General features: G+C 40.4%; 3 protein-coding genes and 2 long non-coding RNA genes across 6 annotated transcripts in view; 3 read left to right on the top strand and 2 right to left on the bottom strand.

The window, feature by feature from the left end:
• Positions 1–93: 93 nt before the first annotated feature.
• Positions 94–6,167, top strand: LOC121956419 (melanoregulin). Its single transcript, XM_042504612.2, has 5 exons — positions 94–1,820; positions 2,010–2,172; positions 2,556–2,646; positions 2,729–2,892; positions 4,666–6,167. The coding sequence occupies exons 1-5, from the start codon at positions 1,738–1,740 to the stop codon at positions 4,876–4,878; spliced, it is 714 nt and encodes a 237-aa protein (XP_042360546.1). The 5' UTR covers positions 94–1,737; the 3' UTR covers positions 4,879–6,167.
• Positions 1,845–2,772, bottom strand: LOC148186441 (uncharacterized). The gene is made up of 2 exons (XR_015779636.1): positions 2,552–2,772; positions 1,845–2,192 (listed from the first exon to the last, which is right to left on the bottom strand). It is a non-coding gene; the product is annotated as an uncharacterized LOC148186441 (long non-coding RNA).
• A 3,520-nt stretch (positions 6,168–9,687) lies between the features above and the next one.
• tcap (titin-cap (telethonin)) lies at positions 9,688–12,230 on the top strand. The gene is made up of 2 exons (XM_042505413.2): positions 9,688–10,009; positions 10,904–12,230. Exons 1-2 carry the CDS (start codon positions 9,858–9,860, stop codon positions 11,292–11,294), a joined length of 543 nt encoding a protein of 180 aa, XP_042361347.1. The 5' UTR covers positions 9,688–9,857; the 3' UTR covers positions 11,295–12,230.
• Positions 12,231–15,739: 3,509 nt separating this feature from the next.
• LOC121956227 (proline-rich protein 29-like) overlaps positions 15,740–20,577 on the bottom strand; it is a 7,305-nt gene continuing 2,467 nt past the window's right edge. The window contains exons 3-6 of the mRNA XM_042504358.2: positions 20,343–20,458; positions 19,056–19,225; positions 16,201–16,259; positions 15,740–15,944 (exon numbers count right to left, since the gene is read on the bottom strand). Coding sequence (XP_042360292.1) covers positions 15,889–15,944; positions 16,201–16,259; positions 19,056–19,225; positions 20,343–20,458 — 401 coding nt within the window. The 3' untranslated portion in view covers positions 15,740–15,888. The remainder of the gene's footprint in view (positions 15,945–16,200; positions 16,260–19,055; positions 19,226–20,342; positions 20,459–20,577) is intronic.
• The window catches only part of LOC148186440 (uncharacterized), a 27,392-nt gene continuing 24,740 nt past the window's right edge, over positions 17,926–20,577 (top strand). For both annotated transcript variants that reach the window (XR_015774876.1, XR_015774877.1), the window contains exon 1: positions 17,926–18,408. This is a non-coding gene — a long non-coding RNA (uncharacterized LOC148186440). The remainder of the gene's footprint in view (positions 18,409–20,577) is intronic.

The following is a 20,577-nucleotide window of genomic DNA, read 5'->3' as shown; positions in this document are numbered from 1 at the left end:
CCTGTACATCCCAACATCAGACTGACTTATGACCTACATAATGATACAGATATTTTCATTTGTATGCCTCTGTGATGGTGACTATTTTCAGGTTGTCCGTCCCTCTGTCCCACTGTCCCACTGTCATCAATGTGATATTTCAAGAACACCTTAAGGGAGATTTCTTTAAAGTTGGCACCTATGTCCACTCACACTCAATGATGAACTGATGAGAATTTGGTGGTCAAAAACCAAAATTCAAGGTAACTGTGACCCTGTCTGTCCGTATTTGAAGTATTGTGCTACATATGAGTCTTGATTAATGTAAACTGCGGCTTGACTGGTAGGCAGAGGAATACAACTGCAAGGTACAAATTCTAGTTCCTCTCTTAACTCAAAGAAAGCACGTTACATACCTGTCTAAGAGGAAGAGGACTGACTCAGTTTCAGCCCAGTATCAGCCACAAGCACAAAATATGACATCAAAAACAACATTTTCAGAAGAAAAATCCTCTCCTGCTTCAGTTTAACTAGCTAACTTACTGTCTAACATAACCAGGGAAAATGTAAACATAGGCTCTTTTGGTGTATGTGCCTTAAATTGTTTTGTTTGTGTCAGCAGAGATTCAGACTCGGCGACAGGTGTAAAGAATATCACTATAGTAACAGCCTCCTCTTGACGATGGTTCGTTTCCTTGCGAGATGTTGTTTCGTAACCAGTTAAAAACTTCTTGTAGCTGCTTTACCGTGTTAACATGATAGTTTCTACCTACGTAATTCCAGCACTGGATCCTGTAGGGGGATTTTGTCATGAACAATAATACCTTGTGACTTGTGCTTATGTCACATGCATGGAAGCCTTATCGATGTAAAAAGTCCACAATGCTTCAGACTTAAGCTTTTCCTCTGACAGACTTTTCTGAAAATTAGATAATCCCAGGATGTGAAGACATCTGAATTCTTGAAAAATTTAAAGCAGTCCACATAAAAATTCTTATTGAACAACATTCATACGGATTAATTATTTATTTCAGTAACCACACACAGTGAAATATTCCTTAAATCAATACAGCCATGGCAGATTGGATAGAGACCGTGTAATCAGACCCACTGTTGAAGAGATGTGTTGTCCCCGGGGCAAAACACAATGCTAAGGACAAGAGACGGAGCGGCTCACATGATTACGTTGTGACCGTCTTCTGAGGCTGTGGGTGTGTGAATATATGTGTGTTTTTGGAATCGATGAGAGAGAGAGAGCATTTCACTGCTCTCATTGTCCTCCATGTACGGCTGATGAGAAGCACCAGTCCTTGGACTGCCATCTGCCTGCGCGCCTCTACCCAGACAGGCTGTGGCTAATGATCTGGAGGACAAACCTCCTGCTGGATGTGGAGCTGCGGCCCTGAAAATGGGAAGCTGAAAATTAGGTAGAGTTTTGGGATCAGTGACTTCTATGACTTTTTTGACTCCTTGTTCTTTTTGATCGTTTTTACTAAGAGAAACCAGTTTAATAAGAGTCATCCAAGTGGACCGTTTGTTGTGACAGCTGCCTTATCTTACCTTGCTAAATTTCTTTTGAAACATAGGCTTTGAGTAAGGTCCCCTCTCTTCAGAGCATCCTTCAACCAGTGGCATTGTGGACTTAAAGTAAACCAGACTCACCGCTGGAATCTACTTCACTGTTGCTTCAAGAACCAAAGCACATCTTACATCTGGATTATCAACCACTGTGAACACAAACTGCCCTACTGACTCTAGATGGGTGCAGCCTTCATGAAGTTGTGCTGCTGCTGCTGCATTGCGGACGATGACGACGACGATGAAAAGCAGCCTTTAGTACCGTAAGAAGACATTTGACAGAGAAGTTCACCACATACCACTTTAATACATGTGTATCATCCACATATTATTAACACTTTTCACCTAGAGATAAAGATAATCCACAGAAAAAATGCCTTCTATATCCAGATTGTTTCGTGTTTCACCTTTCGTTGGTTATGTATGTGCATGTGCATGTGCTTGTGTCACAGTCAGGATCCATTGGACTATTTTAACCGTGAAGTCCAGAAGCGTCGTGATGAGGAGACCAACCTGTGGAGTGAGCCAGGGGACCCCAGCCACTCGGAGAGAGATGACGACCGGGTCCTTTACAGCCTGCTGCAGGCCAGGAACAAGACCCGCATGGGATCCACGGTATGTGTCGGGAGGATTTTCTAGACACAGAATACAGTCTTGAAGTGTCATTCAATCATGTTAAGCTGTAGTTAAAAAAAATACCCAAAGTATTAAAATCTTGCACAGTCAAGAAAAAGAACTCCGGATGAAAAAGTGGTGGAAAAAAGGTCTGAATTGTACTTATGTAATGTGCAAAAGAGTCAATTAAGTGCAAAAGACAGAAAAAATTATTGATAAGTCATTTTACACTGCTTAAACTCATTCAAACCAGCTATGAGGAAGCGGGACAATTATAGAATTATCAAATCATAAAGAGAGCAGACCAAAAGAGCCCCTCCTGTGAGAGAAATTACACCAGGCCCAAAGAAGTAATGTTTGAGCTTTGTCCTTTTCTTACGTAGGGCTATCGCCGACTAAGTGTTGACATTGAAGCCATGAGAGACACCCGTCGAGAAGTCCGAGACAAATGGAAGACAATCCTGGAGAACTTAGGTAACACTGGACAGATGAGATGTAGGACAGACTGTCACTTTTACATCTAGAGTAACCAGAAATTATTTGCCTTCCTTTCTAGGTTTCATGGCGGAGGCAGACTCTTTGCTGACGGTGTCAGCTGGAACCTCACATGACCGCATGCGTAACGCCCCAGCAGCACGTGCCCTGCTTCATACACTCCACACTGAGACTTCCATCTTCAGCAGCAGAGAACCACCACCAGAGCGATATCTACTAATCCTGGTGAGAGCAGAAATCTTAGTTATATCGAACTTTAAAATCATACTAAGAGCCTCCTTGCTGTTACCTGCAGTTTAGGGTTAAAAAAAATAGAATAATAAAACCAACTAACCGTAACCCTAACCCTACACCTCAGAGACATCAGATGTCACTTTTCCCATCCATGACCTAACTCCACCCCGGTGCTCCAACAAATGGTACTTTCCTCAACCCTCTACAGCAGTCTTGTCAAACCACAACTAATTTCAGTATCCCAAAAATCCATCAAGCGCCTGTTACTTGTATCTAAATTTAGGGACATGACCTCAAGATAAACGTATGGTGAATCCAGTAACGTAATGGAGATATCCTCAGGTTTATGGGGTATAACCCCTTTTTTTCTGGCCATTTACAGCATAATCACCAGTAAGCCAAAAAGCCAATCAGATACATGGGAGAGTAAACCCACTTCCTCCTCAGTGAACTATCTGTCAACCTAGTAGTGCATCCACCTCATCACTACCAGTATACAACTGGGGGAATCCTCCGAAGCAGGGATCAAGAAGAGTGACAGTAAGCTTTGGCATCAAAAATAGAATGTGGTAATGAAAAGCCAAAATGGGCATTAAAAAATAACTAAAAAAATAAAATGCAGGGATTGAAAATATTTTGTTTTGATATTTTTAGTATTTTTTTAATGACAGTGTCCTGATTTTTTCATGAGTCTGGTTGCATTTTTTGCCCAGTAAGTTTACTGCTGTATTGTTCTGTTCATGCAATCAGTTCAGTTATCAGTGTAATTTATTGTGCAATTTATTCAGTGCGAGTCATAAATCACTTTATCATTATCTGTGAAAGGCAAACTAACAGTTAATTTGTGTCATATTAACATAAGCAAGCACCAACTCGATCTTAACAAAGCCTGATATTCCACATGAAGGGAATTACTGTTCTTGTGGCCAACGAGACATGTTCTTTGACCACAGTAAGTGGTTCCAGTTCCAGTTCCAGTTACTCTGGAACTTATCTTTTTTAATCTGTAGCCTGACGTTAACTATGATAGGTGCTGACATTAACTAATGTTAGCATTTGTAACAGCAGACCTTTGCCAGAGCAGCATAACGTCAGTTAAAGGTTCACTTTAACCAGCCTGGTTCAATGTTAAAAACCAGCAGCAGAGAGAAAAAGACTTAACATACTTGCTATTTGGGAGTTGCAGGTTAACTCATGGAAGACATCACTGTATTGCAGAAGTATGGTGATGCCAAGCTTGGCTTGAGGATGAAATTAATAAACGCTGTTCTTACCTTCCCCTTAAACTCCTCTCCAGGCCAGACAATTAAAATTAAAAAAAAAAACTGTCAGCCTAGAAGAAAACTGAAACTGAATACATGAAAAAAATGAGGAGATTGTCATTGGAAAAACTGTGTGAGTGTTTTGAATTGTTTCTTATTCAATGTCAAATTTTATTTTTAATGCCAAAACTTACTGTCATTGTTCTGACTCCATACCGTAGACCTTGAAATTTGAGGAAGTAGTCCTTAAACTTGTATGTTCTGTAACATCATCCAAAATCTTTCTGCAGCTACAGTTATCATTTTTAATTTGTCAAAAGAAAAATAAGTCAAAAAAAAAAAAAAATCCAAGATTTTTCCAGTGGTTCACAGTCCCCATGGGACAGCAGAAGACACAGTCCGATGCTATTCTGACAGTCATCACATTCAGTTTCCCAGCTTCAACCACTTCTTCTTCTTCTGCTTCTTCTTCTGCTTCTTGTACATCTTTACCTCTGGACAGGATCGTCTCCTGTATCTAGATATAGCTGAAGATTTTTTGGCAAAGGCAAAGCGCTTCTATCCTCCAAAGGATGACTCTGACGAGGAGATGCCGGGGCTCGCCATTAATCTGCCGCTGCTGCTGGCGAGGGTAGAGGCCATGAATGGAAGAGGCAATGACGATGATGAAGAGGAAAGCGGTAGAGAGGATGGAAACTTGAGTGACAGATCTTAAGATCTCCGACTGCAATAATAACAGACACAAGGCAGGGGGCAGTAGTCATCAACCCTGGAGACCTGGTTGACAGAAATGTATAGCTCTCACCTTCAAGTGTCTGTTTCTAGAAAGTTTTAGTCCGATCAGTTTCTTTATTCTCCCCCAGCTGCACCGCCTGAGTCTCTTTCTGTTATCTCTGGTCAAAGGACTAAGCACATTTTCTACTATGGTGTCAAAAGTCTTTTCTTTTTCTGTCTGCCACATAGTTTTGTCAAATTCTCAGTCTGTTTATTGTTCTGCTGTTGTGAACCTTCAGGGTAGCAGTGTTCCTGAGCAGAGCCTCTTTATATTTTGTCCTATGATCATCAGCAGGCATTTTCATTCAATCACATGATTGGTAACAACACTGAATAAATAGTAGTAATCTGATGCCAGATGGTTTTTCCACAAGAGTGCATGTTTGTATGATTGACACTTTTGAGTTGTTAAAGTTTGCATTTGGCTTCAAACACAAAACAAGAAAATAGCTGATGGAAATATAATGTAGTTGTATGTTGATCTCTTTAAATTGGTTGTGTATGTGACTGATGGGACTTTTAGGTGAAGTACGAGGGGGATTTTTTTTCCCCTCCAGCCATTTACTGAAAATGTGAAAGCTCATGTGGAAGTTTGCGTGTGTGTTTTCTGGTATGCAGTTTGTGATAAAATAAAGTTGCAGGCTAATGTGTCACATGATGGGATGATACATTCCCCGGGGCTGCCTTATGTGAAGTAATATGAGCTCAAAATGACAAAGAAGAAATAAAGAATTTGCATGACTATGAGCAATCAGAAACAGGGTTTCCTGTACGGGAATCAAGTGAGCAGTGATTTCACAGAAACTGTGACACGAGAGCAACATTCCTTTTAAGTGAAAACAAGGGTCTTCTTCAGTCTGTCCTTTTGCCCTCACGTGGCCCTGTCGGCTGTGTACCCATATCTGTCTGACACTGAGCCACAGACATGCTGCATATCCTGGCCTGGTGCTGCCTGTACTGAGTCTGAACATCTCGCTGGGGACAATCCGGGTTGAGAGATGGATGGTGAGGATGGTGTTCTTGGTGGTCAGCTGCTTGTTGTTGTTGTTGCTGTTGTTATGTAAGAGAGACACTCTGCTGAGGGGCACATGTTTGTACACGGCACCAGCCTGCTGGCACGCTGGCAAACACACACACTCACTGAAATAGCTGATAACACTCAACTGTGTGGTGCCGTTATGCAGCACCAGTTGAAAATTGTGCGCAGGAATTAATAAAAAGTTAACTTTCCTTATTGAGCTGTCAAGTGATTATTTTTAAAATTGTAATTAATCGCAAATTTTTGTATCAATTGTCAACCATGAATTATCACATTTCTGCATTTCAGAACAGTTATGAAGTCCATATTGACTAGACTGTGTCAATTGGGAATCAAATGACAGCAAAAAGGCACATGGGTCTACCATAAAATAGGTATGTCTGTAAAGAGGAGACCTATGGGTACACTTAGAACCCATTTTCATTCAGATATCTTGAGGTCAGAGGTCAAGGGACCCCTGTGAAATGACCACGCTGTTTTTCCGTTGCCAAAGTTAAGCCTAACTTTGGAGTGTTATTTACCCCCTTGCTGACAAGCTAGCCTGACATGGTGTGTATCACTGGGATTCCTTGGGTTTTCTAGTCGCATATTATACCAGTGTCATCTCTCTAGATCTAAAACTCAGCCCGGTACAACCTCTTAAACACAGGAATGTTGTACGGGATCGCTCGTGACAAATCAATTTGTGATTAATGCATGAACACCAACAGCCCTAATATCAACATCAAACTTATTATTATTATTACTATTAAACATGGCCTTGATACAAAATCACCACAGAATCTACAGCTTTTTATTAGAACATTTCAGAATTTAAAAAAAAAAAGTGTTTTGTAGAGACCCCTTTAATGCTGACAGCCCTACTTTCCCTCAGATTCTTCTTACTGCTAAACAGGCACCGTCTGTGTGTCAGATTGACCTGTGGTGAAGTCGCCGTCCTCACAAATTCATTCTCCTGTTACAAAAAAAATCATACTTACTCAAACTTGCACTTTCACAACAGTTTCCACTATTTACCTCCTCCTGACAGGCCAGGGCTTTATCCTGCAATCGCCCTTCTCCCTCCTTCCCTCCCACTCCCTGACTCCGTCTCAGTGACAGCTCATTTAAATGTCACTTCCCAGCAGCTGTGGCAGCACCGTTATGCAACACAAAGTTCTCCCCGGCCAGGCGTGGCATGGTGTGAGGGAAGGATAAGGACGGGGGGGGGGTCAGTGCTCACCTCCACAGACTCTCCCCACCCTTGCCTTCATTAGCATAGCATGACTCATCCAAAAACAGCGAGGAGGTGACAGCCATCTGATGTCCTCAGATGAACACCCAAATTATAGCAAAAACTCTGTGCATCTTCTCTTCTATCTTTTTGCTCAGGTGTCATGCTGATTCTAAAAAGATATGATCCTTCAACACTGAAGGACCTTGCACAGTGACTTATGTTTCTGAAATGGCATCTCATGGTTGCCATGGTGTCATAACATGACTGAAGGCATGACCCCGAGGATGCCCACGGTGTTCTTGCTCACTTTTCCCTCTCTGACACCGAGCAATGATTTACATATGCAATGTCACCCTGCTGAGAAGTTACAGAGAGGAAATTGAGATATTGCCATACTTGACAGGTGGAGGGAAAATAGCATTTTACTGTTACATCAGATATACAGGGCATGAGCAGTCACTGAAGAGGAATGTCAGTCTTTTAAAGCTTGAATATATGCAGTGAAACAGAAGCAGCTTTAGATTTAGTGTCATAATTTGGCACTGATTTAGCAAATTGACCACTTTTTTTTATTACGCTGTAAAATCTGACAAGTTAATCTTACTTAAGCGATTGCCTTAAATAATCTGTTATTCTTAAATTATGTTTACTGTAAAGAAGCAATAAGTAAGATTCTGGGAGATATAGCAGTGTGTAGCTTTGAGGACTGCAAATTTCAACCAGCTAAAACTTCTGATTAAAGCTCTTTCATTGTTCATTGTTCAGGAGGTTTTACCAGGAGCCAAATTATCCACAGAGGTCTCTTCCTCTCCAAAACAAACAGACCAGGTGATTTAAACACATTACAATTCAATGTTTCTTCTGGAGCTTCGCAGACAGGTTGTTGGGCCAGCACCTGCTAATGTGTGCTCACCTTATTTCAGATCCAGACATTTAGAGTTTTAATACCATGAGCCGAATTATCCACAGAGGTCTCCCCTCTAAGACAAATGTTCCTCTGTCGGAGCTGGACTGTCAGCCCAGCACCTGCTGAAGTGTGCTCGCCTTTTTTTTCTGATAACGTAAGATCCAGCCGTGCAGGAGGTTTTTATGGGGGCCACATAAAAAGTGGCAGAGGTCTCCTCCTTTGCAAAACAAACAAGCCTGGTGATTAAAATCAGTAAAAACACTCAGTAAAGCATTTTGATATTTAAAAAAAACTCAAAAACGGGAATGGCCCTAACTGTGTGTTTAGTTTGTCCATTCTGGGATACTGTAGAAACATGGTGATGCAAAATAATGATCTCTGTATGCAGATAAAAAGGGTTCATTCTAAGATAATGAAGATAAAGCGATTCTTATTTTTAGGTGATTATACACTTTGGAAAACATTAATTTTATTATATTCAATTTCTGCCAAGAAAATCCCATAAATCCTACACACTGGACCTTTAAGTAACTAAAGCTAATAGTTATAGTTACATACCTTTTCAAGGCAGTCGGTTCCCATATATTTTTAGATGAGATCAACTTGTCAGCTTTTACATGTGATACTAATGAAAAATAAATTTAAAGACGGTGTGATTGATCCTATAATTAACATCATTATACTTCATCTTGTTGTGTGTGTGTGTGTGTGTGTGTGTGTGATATCTGATCGCTGTTATCTGATGATATCAGTACCTGATGTGGATGAATGAGTCAGAGTCAGGGACTGGTCGTAACATCACACCAGCAGACAACTGTCAGAGGTGTGTCTGTGTGTGTGTGTGTGTGTGTGTGTGTGTGTGTGTGTGTATGTGTCACAGCCTGTAACCTGAGTTGATTATAGCTTGCGTGGCGTTCTGTCACGGAGGTGATGAATGAATCACTGGGGATAGGGCTCTCACTGCCACTGTGAGGCGGCACACTGTAATGGCATTTAATGAGGGGGTTTGATGTTGTCACAGGGCACAGCTGTTGTATAAACTCCTTGTGAACTGTATTATGATTTTAAAGTCAGCAAGATTTGTTAAGCCACTTCATAAAGTTCTCCAGCTTTTCACCTTTTATCTCCTACTAACAGATGTGATGCAGATTTAATTTATAGCCTGAAATATCCTTTGTGTATGAAAACAGCTGCAATGTTATCTCTCGTCATTAACACGGTGTCACGTGCTGCCTCATGTACATCGAGACCCAAACCTTATTAAGATTCCTCTCTGAAGGCTTGTTGTGTGTGTATGTCTACATGTTTATATAATCTCCCTACAGAGTGTCTCGGTGACACTGTCCCCTCTAAGATGCCAGCTGGAGTGGAAAGTGCTGGGCTGAGTGATTACAGAGGAGGTTGAGCATACAATTTGAGAATCAGGGGATTTTAAGCCCAATTACCCCTTAACCCCTCCTCAGAGTTTGTGCTTCCAGCTCTCCGGGAATGAGACACAGAGCTCCGGGTGTCAGATGTCAGTGCACACTGATTGTAGAGTGACAAGATGGATCAGAAATAGCAGCAGAACATCTATAAAAGCTGTGGACAGACCCGAGCCCAGACAGAGACAGCACAAAGAGACAGCAGAAGCCAGGAGATAAAGCCAGCTAAAGCATCACTGAACAAACAGCCTCATCCCAGACACAGCACCAGATCTTAAGACTGATCAACAAGATTGGAGGAGATAAATCTGAGACAGATCTTCCAAAAGCAGAGATGAAGCCAATCTGTTCCATCCTGGAGAAGAGTAACGGCGTGGTGGTGGGAGCCGAGCTGACCTGCACCGTACGGGAGGAGAATAAAGCTCAAAGGGAGAGCTACAGCGCTGACTGGCATAGTGTCAGTCTCAAGACTCAACCTCAGGACAGGTGAGACAAAAAACACTCTGCAGGTCCCCTTATTGTAGTGTGTGTCAGCACTGAATAAGCGGATAAAAGGTCTCTGTTTCTTTTAATAACCTCCTGGCTGTGATTTAAGTCTTTCTTGCCATCATTAGATATGGGTTGAGATTTATTTGGCAATTCTCGTTAGAACTGTTCAAACTGGCGGTGGTAGAAGAGGTATTCAGATCTTTTAAAGTCAAAATATTAAAACCAATCTGAGATACTTTGGTATAAGTAAAAGTCTTGCATTGAAAATCTTACTTAAAAGTAAGTAAGTATAATCAAGAAAATGTACTTTGTACTAAAGTATTAAAAATAAAAGTGCCAAATGCAGACAGACAACTTTAAAAAGACCCCAAAACCTCAAAATTATTTAAAAAAAAAAAAAAGAATAGAAAAAACACCCCCAAACTCAATTTATTAAAAAAAGGATAAATCATCAAAAAACATTGAAACAAAAAAAAGAAAAGAAAGAAAAAACATCCCCTGAAACTCAAAATGAATGAATTTGACTGATAATTAAACAACTAGTTGTTGCAGCTTTACTTGTGTAAACTGTTTGAAAATATTATTTGTAACAAAATGTCATATTCTATTAGCTAATTATTTTTTTTTTTGAGTAAAAATATTAATTTGTAAAGTAACTAAAGCTTTCAGATAATTGTATCAAAGTAAAACATACAATATTTCCCTCTGAAATGTAGTGGAGTAAAAGTATGAAGTGGCATGAAAAGAAAATGCCCAAGAATAGTACAAGTACTTAAAATTCATACTTATGTACAGAACTTACATTACACTACTGCACATTGGAAGTCAGTTATAATCTCAATTGCAGTGAGAGCACAGTTTCTTACTTAAATTTTTCTCTGACCCCTGCAGGCAAACAATGAACATGAATGACAACTCTCGTAGGGAGACCCTGTCCCGGCAGTGGGAGGCCCGTTCACTCAAACAGACCTGCCCCTCTGGTGTCTTCAGAGTGGGCACTGTGGAAAGAGGGGTGAGGGAGCACCAGCTGCTGCCAAAGAGAAAAACCCTCCCCTTGCCTATCTTCACCCCCGCAGAGCTGGGCATTAGGCTCGGGCGTGGAGCCCCACACACCGAGGAGGACCTGCAGCCCTTCCCTATCCCCGACGGAGTCTGTCCCAGCAAGAGGACCGTGGACGAGATCACAAGAGACCTCCCCCCAGTCAAGCCAACCCTCATGGAGTTCTCCAAGGGGCCCAGAGCTCTGGGGCGCTCCATGTCTCAAGAGGCCCAGAGAGGGTGAACAGCAACAAAAGAAAGAGGGGGTGTTAGGGAAAGACGAGATGGGTGACATGTGGGAAAGAATAGTCACAGAGTTAGATGTGTCAGGAGAGAGCATGACAAGATGTGTATAGATTTATCAAAAAACCTTAAATCCTATAGATCTTTAGCACTACCTGTGTTTCTTTGGGGGCACAACACCAGTCATTGTTGCCATTTGGTGGTCAGTGGTATTAGGAATTTGTATGTGAAGGCATTGTGATGGAGAGCCAGGGTGTGTGTTCTCAGCTGTTTCATGGGTTAATCTCTGCCTCAGCTGGTCAGCTGGCTTCACCATATCTACTGATCTCTCAGTGGATTCCCCGCAATCCAGCTATTCCTTAACTATGCTGCATACAGTTTCTTTTGCCTTTATTTTGTATTGAAAAGTGCAAATATCCTTGTAAGGTCATTGAAAGTGTTCTTGGGGTTATTAGATTCATGGATTGTATCTGCACTAGGTGATGAGAAGATGCAATGATGCAGAAAGTGACGGATGGAAAGTGAAGTTCAGAAGGAAAAAGGGAGAGTCAGAGGGGAAGGGGAGGGCTGAGGGGTCGGGGACTTTGGAGTTGGTCGACCTCCAGGCCTCCTTAAGCTCTTGACAGTTCCCGATCTCTGTGAAGAGAACAGAATGCTCCGGCGTGATCACTCACTGTAGCTGTACATAATGTGTGTGTGTGTTTGTGTGTTTGTTCCAGCTGACACCTCTAAAGGTATTCGGAAAACTTATAACCTTACTGTGTATCATGTGATCTGCCTAGTTGAGCGGCAACTCCTGTATATCTGATATAAGAACAGATACTGTTTTAGCTGAGAATGCCTTGAGTTGTGAATGACTTTGAATTGTGTGCAATGATGTTCAAATATTTTTCCTAGATATTTATATTTTTAATAATAAAATCTGAGCTGCTCTTCACTCCTCCGTCCCCGTCTTTTATTTCGGGTGCAACATGAACATGTTCTCACTGCATTCAATGGTGAGGGGAAAGGGAATTGATGAATCAAACGATGCTTGAAAAATGATGACAGAATATAAAAGTGTAGAGTAACCAGAGCTTAATGTTTTGGGGTTTACAAGGATCTAGCAAGACACTTACAGTTTAGCTACAAGGTTTGGGGTTACTAAATTGGCATTCTGTCATGATTCTGGTTTCTTTTTGGCTTTTCATTATTTATGTATCTATCCATGGTCTGTTTGTTTCCTTATTTATTTTCTGGGTTATCTCCTCATGTTTTTGTCTATTTCCCACCTGTTTTCTGTCACACCTGCCATATATCAGTCTGGTTTGTCTTGCCCTGATCCCAGACTCTTCCCTGCATACCTGTTCTGTATTAGTCTCATTTGCTCCACCCTAGTGTTCCCTGCCACACCCTTGTTATTAGCTAATCCCTGTGTTTCCCTCTTTTTGCCCTTTGTCAGTTTGTCTGTTTTCATGACTGTTTTTACCACAGTCTTAATTTCTGTGTTCATGATGTCGTTCCCTGCTCAGTCTCTCATGTCCCATTTTGTATTTCCTCTCGTAGCTCATCCACGTGTTCATCATTTCGTTCTGGTTGGTTTTCAGGTTAGTTTTGATATGTATTTCTTTTGTACTTTGAGTTTGTTACTTGCCTGTTTTTGGAGATTTGTTTTAAAACTTGCTCTTTGTTAAAATCCCCTGCCTGCCTGTTTTTCTGCATTTGGTTCCTTATTTTGAACTGCTACATCAAACTTAAAAAGTAAGAGAAAATTAAAGGGAAAAAGCCAAAAAAAAAAAAAGAAAAGATATGACATTTTGAAATTTGCACATACCATGTAGCCTATTCTATTATTATTATTGTTATTGTTGTTTGTTAGCTAAGTTGGATAACTGTTAGCTTTGTGGTTTATTTGTGTTGATTTTTTCATTACCTTGTTTTTAATTGAAATACAATAATGAGTATATAAATGAGATAATAAAAAGGAAGCATGTGAATTGCTGCAGTCGTAAAAAAAAACAAAACAAAAAAAAAAACACAAAATGTGAACACATTACAAGCAGCAGATCAATATGGAAAATAATGCATTTTAAGAGGCACCATGATGCCTGACAGGCTGAAATAAAAAGCTGGATATCTGTCATCCATAATTTGGATACATATATATTGTAACAATTTCCTCCACCCTTTGAACAATCCCCACTTGGCCACTTTACATCCTTCCTTTATCTTTTATGTTCCACCGCCTGTGTTTGTTTCCAACACAGAGCGCACTGTTCCCTGTTGGTGTGCAGAGAGCTGTACTGGATGTATGACGTCACCTCCTCTTTATTTAAACTCTGAATCTACAACAGGCTCGGTCAAATGATCAATTATTACTTCTGCCAGTAGCTTCTATTCTCAGATGTAATTTCTCTTTGTCTCTTTAACCTCTTCTGACTTCATATCCCTCTCTCTTTCTCTGTCACATCACTCTCAGTTGTGTGATATCTGTGACAGGCAGTGTGTGGTGGTTTGATATTAATAGCTGGGTAAACATTGGTATTACCCTGGAGACAGTGGAAAGACAGCCGTATTGGCACGTTCCTCCCATGTGAGCTCTTAATCCTAGTGTTTTATCAGAGATTTGGGTGTGCTGCCTTCACTATCTATCTTTAAAACTACCCCCGCGCCCCACCACCACACACACACACACACACACACACATACACACACACACACACACACACACACACACACACACAAACACTGCTGCTAAGATCCTGTGGTACTCAACCTGCTCCCACACTGTCACCGTTTTCAAACTCAAAAACGAACCCTGGAACCCTGAGACTATTTTCAGTGGATGCTGAGGAATGTGAAAATTGAGATGCCGTGTGTTGCCACAGACAAATCTTGTAAATTGACATTGAAATTCTTTCCTATTGCCACAGCTGTCTCAGCTACATGGTACTTGCTGTATTATCCCATTCAGCAGAGTCATCCCATCTGCTACTGCAAAGTAACACAAACTTTAGACCTTAGGACCTGGCTCACACTGTATATGAACTGAACACCTTTATATGAGTCTGTGGTACCAAATTCTGGGCCCTGTGCAAAAGCAGTCCCTGTGGGCTCCTTGCCCTTCCTTTATGGATTCATGTCTCTTGCTTTCTTTCCCTTGTCCTTTCTTTTTTTTCTTTTTCTTTTTGGAACCCCGATTTCCCTTTATTTGGGGGGAAAGAACAGCCCATTCTCATTCCTAAGTCGTCACATACTGCCGCTTTTGCAGTGTTCTCAGCGCAAGATCCTGACACCAAAACTGCCTTTTGGGTCTGCATGATATGCCGCTGGACAGCATCAGGTTAAAAGCTGCTGGTAACAAGATAATATAAGGTGTGCAAGGATATAGGGTGGGTGGATGGATTAAACAAACCCCGGACTTTCATGCAGGAGTATGGTGGTTGCTTCCTGTTCAAATGTGATGGTTTTTTTTCTATACCTCACCATGTGCCCTTATTCCTAATCCTAAGCATCCGTTCCACCATGTGCTTTTGTTGACGTCCTAGCGTTGGTTGCCACATGCTTGTGTTGTCTAAACATAACCATGTGTATTTGTTGTCACCGTGGTAGCGCCATCCTCGAACGTCAACAGCAGGAGCAAAAAGATACCTAAAGCTGACATGACAGTGTACGATAGTGCTCCAGCAGTACAACCAGTCACTCATTTGGCTCTAGCTGTGTTTGGTGACAAATCCTTATGCAGGGGTGGACTAAAGCTATCTATCTAAACCCATTTGTACCTACACGGAGTGAGAGGGGCTTCAGTGAGCTTGAACTATTTTTGTACAAAGTTCATTCTTCAACTGATTTATTCTAACAATTTGATGTAGTTTGGGCACTAATTACTTAAAAGATAAAAATCTGAAAACAAAACTAAACTTTTCAGTCCATGCTTTCCAAGGGCACCCTTCCCATTGGAGATCTGGGTAATCAGTCCCCCTTTTCCCTCCACTCTGACACCCCTGTGAATCAGTACAAAAAAAAAAAAAAACCATACCTAAACACCTTTTCTAATTTAAACATAACCTAAATATTCAAGTTCATTTGTACATTGTACTATTTCTTTCCACAATTTTGTTGCTTTTTTTGTCGTCACCTGAAGAGATTGAGTAGAGTGCCTCCTCCTTACTACTCATCACAGTGTATTTAAAGAAAGGTCACACTGTGTTATGCAGCAATACATCATATGTGTTGTCACACTCTTGCTATGTCATACAGTGGTATGTAATGGCCTGCATCAGCACTATGGCATGCAGAGTCACTGTGGATGCCTGTCAATACAGAAGTAACTCTTGCCTGTCATCTATTTGCCTTCTAACTTAACATGTGTTGCTGCTCCCCTCTGGATAATTTGGGTAATGCAGGTTAAAGTAAAAGTTTAAAAAAAATACCATAAACATAGCACAATTCATATGTATTTGACTGTTTAATGTTTTGTAAATGTACATAAAATACATTTAATTGTAATAAGCAAGAAAATGTCTTACGCAAGTGTGACATTTTGATCTCTAATAAGCTAAAGATTGTTTTCCCCTACTAGCTCCCATGCAACAACAACAGACTTGGTGAGTGAATTAATAATCACTCTCTCTCTTCTTCTCTGCTCCTGCCTCGGCAGCACTGTTGCTCTCTATGGAAAACAAACAAAGGATCAAACATTATACAAATCCAAAGCATCTGATGAATTCATCTCTCCATCCATTCACAATCAACAGCGCTATAATGACTAGCAGCCTCCCCAATCAGCCCACTTCTCATCACAATTACTGTGAAGCCTGCTGCTGGCACCTCTCTCGTCACCCCCATTTTGAAGGGCCATATGACATCACAGGAGCAGACCGTGTTAATTGGTTGTTGGCTGGGTGTTGCTGTGTGGTTGGTCTTACCTGCTGCAGGCATGACGTGGGCTCCCACAGTCCCAGAGCTGCTAGGCGGGGGAGCAGGCCTGATCACACAAAACACAAGGTTATTCATTAGTGTGTCCAATTCTTGTTTTTTTTATCTACCTGGTATGAACTGGGAATGATAAAAAGTCCACAGCCTAATGATAAATGATTTATGCAGTGTATATGCAACCTATAACACAGTCTAGTGTCTGCTTTAATAAACAGATTTAATAAATAGATGAATAGTTGCTACTCATAAACGCACTGTAGAGATTCTGAATAGCTTGAGTGTTTTTCTGAAGTTCAGCTGAGAAAGAGAACGGAAAGTCTTTGTCTGCATTCAGGTCTTATGCATTTGTGTTAAACTTAGTGATTTTCAAGACTGCAGGATTCAATCCAGTTGCTTTATGTATTTTTCTCATAGGGTTGCCAAAAAGGTGAGAACAAGTTTTTATATGCCTAGGTAGACAAAGCATCCCCTCTCTTGCTCCTCTAATCATCCTAAAATGTCTCATAAAAGTGCATTTTAGTTGGGCGTAATGACAATGAATGTGTTGTTATGAGTTTACACGAATTAAAACCTTAATATCAGGTAGGCTAATATCACCTCCCACTGGAAACGATGACCCTGGAACCTCAACTGTTTGGCTTAATCTTTTCGCCGTTTTACAATGATCACATCTTCACCATAACACAGATCAACTTAAAGTAAGGTCCTGCTGCCACACCTGCAGTAATTAACATCCAGTGTCTTAAAAGCATGAGCTATTTTAGGTCTAATTTTCAAGGAGAAATACACAGATTGAGTCTGCCTCACACAGTGAAGTCTCATATCAAAACCTCACGGAGCTGATCTGTCTGTCACAATTAAACTCTGGTGCTTGCTTTAAAAACATCTCAGCATGCCAGCAGGTGATGATTTGACACTCATAATGGAAAATAAATCTGATTAATTTTCAGGATTATCCTTTCTGTTTCAGAATGATGAATGTGCATATGATTTTTTACTTCATCTGACAGTTAATTCTCTGTATCACCAGTTGAGGTGAAATATCAAAGAGGCAGGAAGCAAAGCCACATCTGCTGGCAGCAGGAAAAAAAGTGTGGGATTTGTGGCACTAGAAATAAATTTAAGTCTGGATAATGCCTGACATTAGAAAATAATAATTACTGCTGCTTTTATGACTATTCTTTAGTTTAAGGTTGTTGGCAGAATCATTTTAAAATGGTGCCTGGCTCAGATAGCTATGGGAAGCACAGGAATGGACAACCTGCAAAAAAAACCCCATCAAGTTTGAACATAATTTCAACTAAAATATGTCATTTGTCCACAGCCTGATGCCTTTTCCTCTAAATTTCGCTGAACCATGATAGTAGTGGTTAGTGTTCAGTTTAAAAAAGGAAAGTTTTGCAGTTTGTGGACAGATTTGTTTACTTTTGTTGCCAACGCTGTATGTCTAAAAGTGCCAAATAATCATAAATAGCCAGCTGCAGAGTGGCCTCCTTATGGTAAATGCTAATGAATGCTTATTTGGACCTGTTAGTAAGGTTTGGTTAATTTAATAATTTATACTAAATAGGCCGTGTTACTTTCATAATAATGCTCTCCTTTTTTTGCTCCGAATAGAGTTTTTATTATTAATATTTTGAGTTAAAAATGTTTTTTTCCGTGGTAAAGGCTGCTGACCCCTGGTAGACCCCGTGCTTGCAATGTCAAGTGGAAGAACAACAACGCGCATGCCCAAAACTTTGATTGCCATAACTGCTAGCTTGCACTAGTTAAGCTAGTATTTCTTGTATCATATGCAGCACAAATTTAAAAGTCTGCCTTTTGAATAATAACTCCATATTAAACACCCGGTGCCCACCAGCAGCGGGATATTTTTATAAACCATCCCGCCAGTAAAAAGAATAATAATATTTAACGTTGAAGGTTCTCCGGGAGAAATGGCTAACGTTAAATGCTAACTTAGCTCGATAGAGAAGATTTGCTTCCGGTGTGAGTTCTCGTTATACATGTCATGGTTGGTACCTGGCCAAGAAGAGACTTTCAGGATCTTAAGCATCTGTCGGAGAGGACTGCGAGCACGAAAGCAGCAGGACAACGTGTAAACATACTGCATGGTCGGCACAGTTTACAAAGCTAATGTTTTGACAGTGCAAACAAACGGGGGATTGAGCAGCGTGACCGCAAACTGAGGAGGACAGGTATGTGCCCAGGCAGATTTTCACCTGTGTTTACCTGTGTGGATGTGAAACAGTGCCATGTGTGAAATAAAATATTTTTACAGTACTGTACAAAAGTCTTAGGCCAACTTAAACGTTGTTATTTTGGCAAGTTTGTGATCATATTTATTTCCCTAGTAGTCTCTTTACTAAAATACAACCAGAACGTACAGGAAATATGTATACAGTATTGAAATATTTCAGAATAAAACAAATTCAACAGACATAAATGCATGAGATCTTCTGGTGTATTTACACTAGGTTGCATTGAAGACATGCCCAAAGCTTTGCACTGATTGCTTGAGCTATCTTTTGTTATGGTTGTATGATAACATGTTTCACACTAAATATTGACTTCAGTCTGAAGAAGCCATTTTATGTTGACTTTTTTGATGTTCAAATGCGTTGTACATACTTTCTTTGTTTATTCATTAATAAAGAGACAGAGAAATAAAGATGTGTTTATCTGCATTACAACTTTGCTAAAACAACAAATCCATGGCCTAAGACTTATGCACAGTATTGTTTATGCTTTAAGTAGTTGTTTCCCCTCCATTCTTTCCAGTGAAAAATGCCAGTGAGTTGATTTGTCATATGAAATGTAGTGGACGTTCAGGAGCTCTGATCACCTGTCTGTGAGTGGCGGGGAGGAGGTGGGTTTGTTGGGGTCTTTGCAGCCCAGTGTGGCCTGAGGCAGGAGCCATGCAGGGGAGGACAGGTGAGAGGCAGGCGGGTAATAGTGATGGTATGTCTCTAGGTCAGCCTCATTCTCTTGAATTATAACCAGATCTCTGGGAGCCTGACACACAGTGAAGGAGAAAAACAGTCCAGCTTTATTTTTGACTGCAAGAGTAAGATCATTACAAAGTTCTGCTGCCAAAGTTTTAGTTCAGTGACGCTGTTTACTGTAAGAAGTGAAAAGAAAAAGACTTGCTTGTTTACTTATTTTAACAAGTTAGATTCTTGACTCAGGAAATTCAAATTTAAATATTCTGACTTAAAAAAAAAGAAGAAATGATTAAACTGTTTTACCTGACAGATAGACTGTTTTGGATTATGCCAATAGTTTTCCCGTTTGATTCAACAAATAGGCTATGAGTTATACACTTCTGTATTTTGTTGTAACACTCAACAGCCTTCAAATTGCCTGCAACTCACTGTTGATATCTTGAAACATAAGACATTTTATATTTCAGTGTCAGGACATCAGCAGTGAGCTGGGAGGAAACATGTAAAGTGAAAGAAGTTTGTTTTAAGTTGAATTCAGCTAACTTCTTAATACATTGTATTATATCAAGATAAAGGTGATGCACTTAAACTTAGTTTCATATTGCAAGTTATGACCAAATTCTTTCAGTTACTCTAAGACGTTCTCACCCCCAGCTCCTTAAAAACGGATGCTTGGTCAACGGCTTACATGTCAAATTGTGATGCTCTAGGTAGCCCTCTTGCACCAATTTTTGGTTGCTTAAGAGCGGTGTGTCAATCTACCCTCATTACGTGTATTGGGTCTTTCTTAAAATTAACGTTTTTACTGTTTCTGCTTGTTAAATGCATAATCTCTTTTCAAATTACGACATAAAGTAAAAAAAACTGAAAACACTGTCTTTACTTGTGCTTCTTAAGGTTTCGGCAACAAAAGCACATATATTTTAAAAAATACATGGTTTGGCATAAAATAAGTATGTTTGTTTCTAAAGTAATGTAATGTCATGTGACATTAGTCATAGGTCACTTGACATACATTTATAGCATAGAATGAATAATCAAAATGACTATTGACATTTCACACAGGACACAAAGAGAGTTCCCCTGAGTGAAAGTCTTAAAGCAAAAAGTGCTGCCGCCGTTTGTCTCATACCGCCACTAAAGTGTGCCTCAGTGCGTTCAGTCCCTGATTCTTCTCTGGTACCCACCTCAGGGCCCAGCGGAGGGCTGAAGTATCCAAATGAGCTCAGAGCCGACATGGTCATGTTATTAATGATGACCTGGTGCATCTGGGTATTCTGGATCATCATCAGCTCTACAAGGTCTGCATATTGAGAATATTACACCCACCCACACACACACACACACACACACACACACACACACACACACTCTATCTTTGGTCCTCTGATTATCTTATCTATTTTATCAGCCTGCTGTTCT

Source organism: Plectropomus leopardus, chromosome 18 (assembly GCF_026936395.1).
Source record: "Plectropomus leopardus strain MGB_pleo_1.0 chromosome 18, ASM2693639v1, whole genome shotgun sequence".
NCBI lineage: Eukaryota > Metazoa > Chordata > Actinopteri > Perciformes > Serranidae > Plectropomus > Plectropomus leopardus.
The sequence above is the reverse complement of the archived record's forward strand: the minus strand, read 5'-3'. Positions and strand labels throughout refer to the sequence as shown.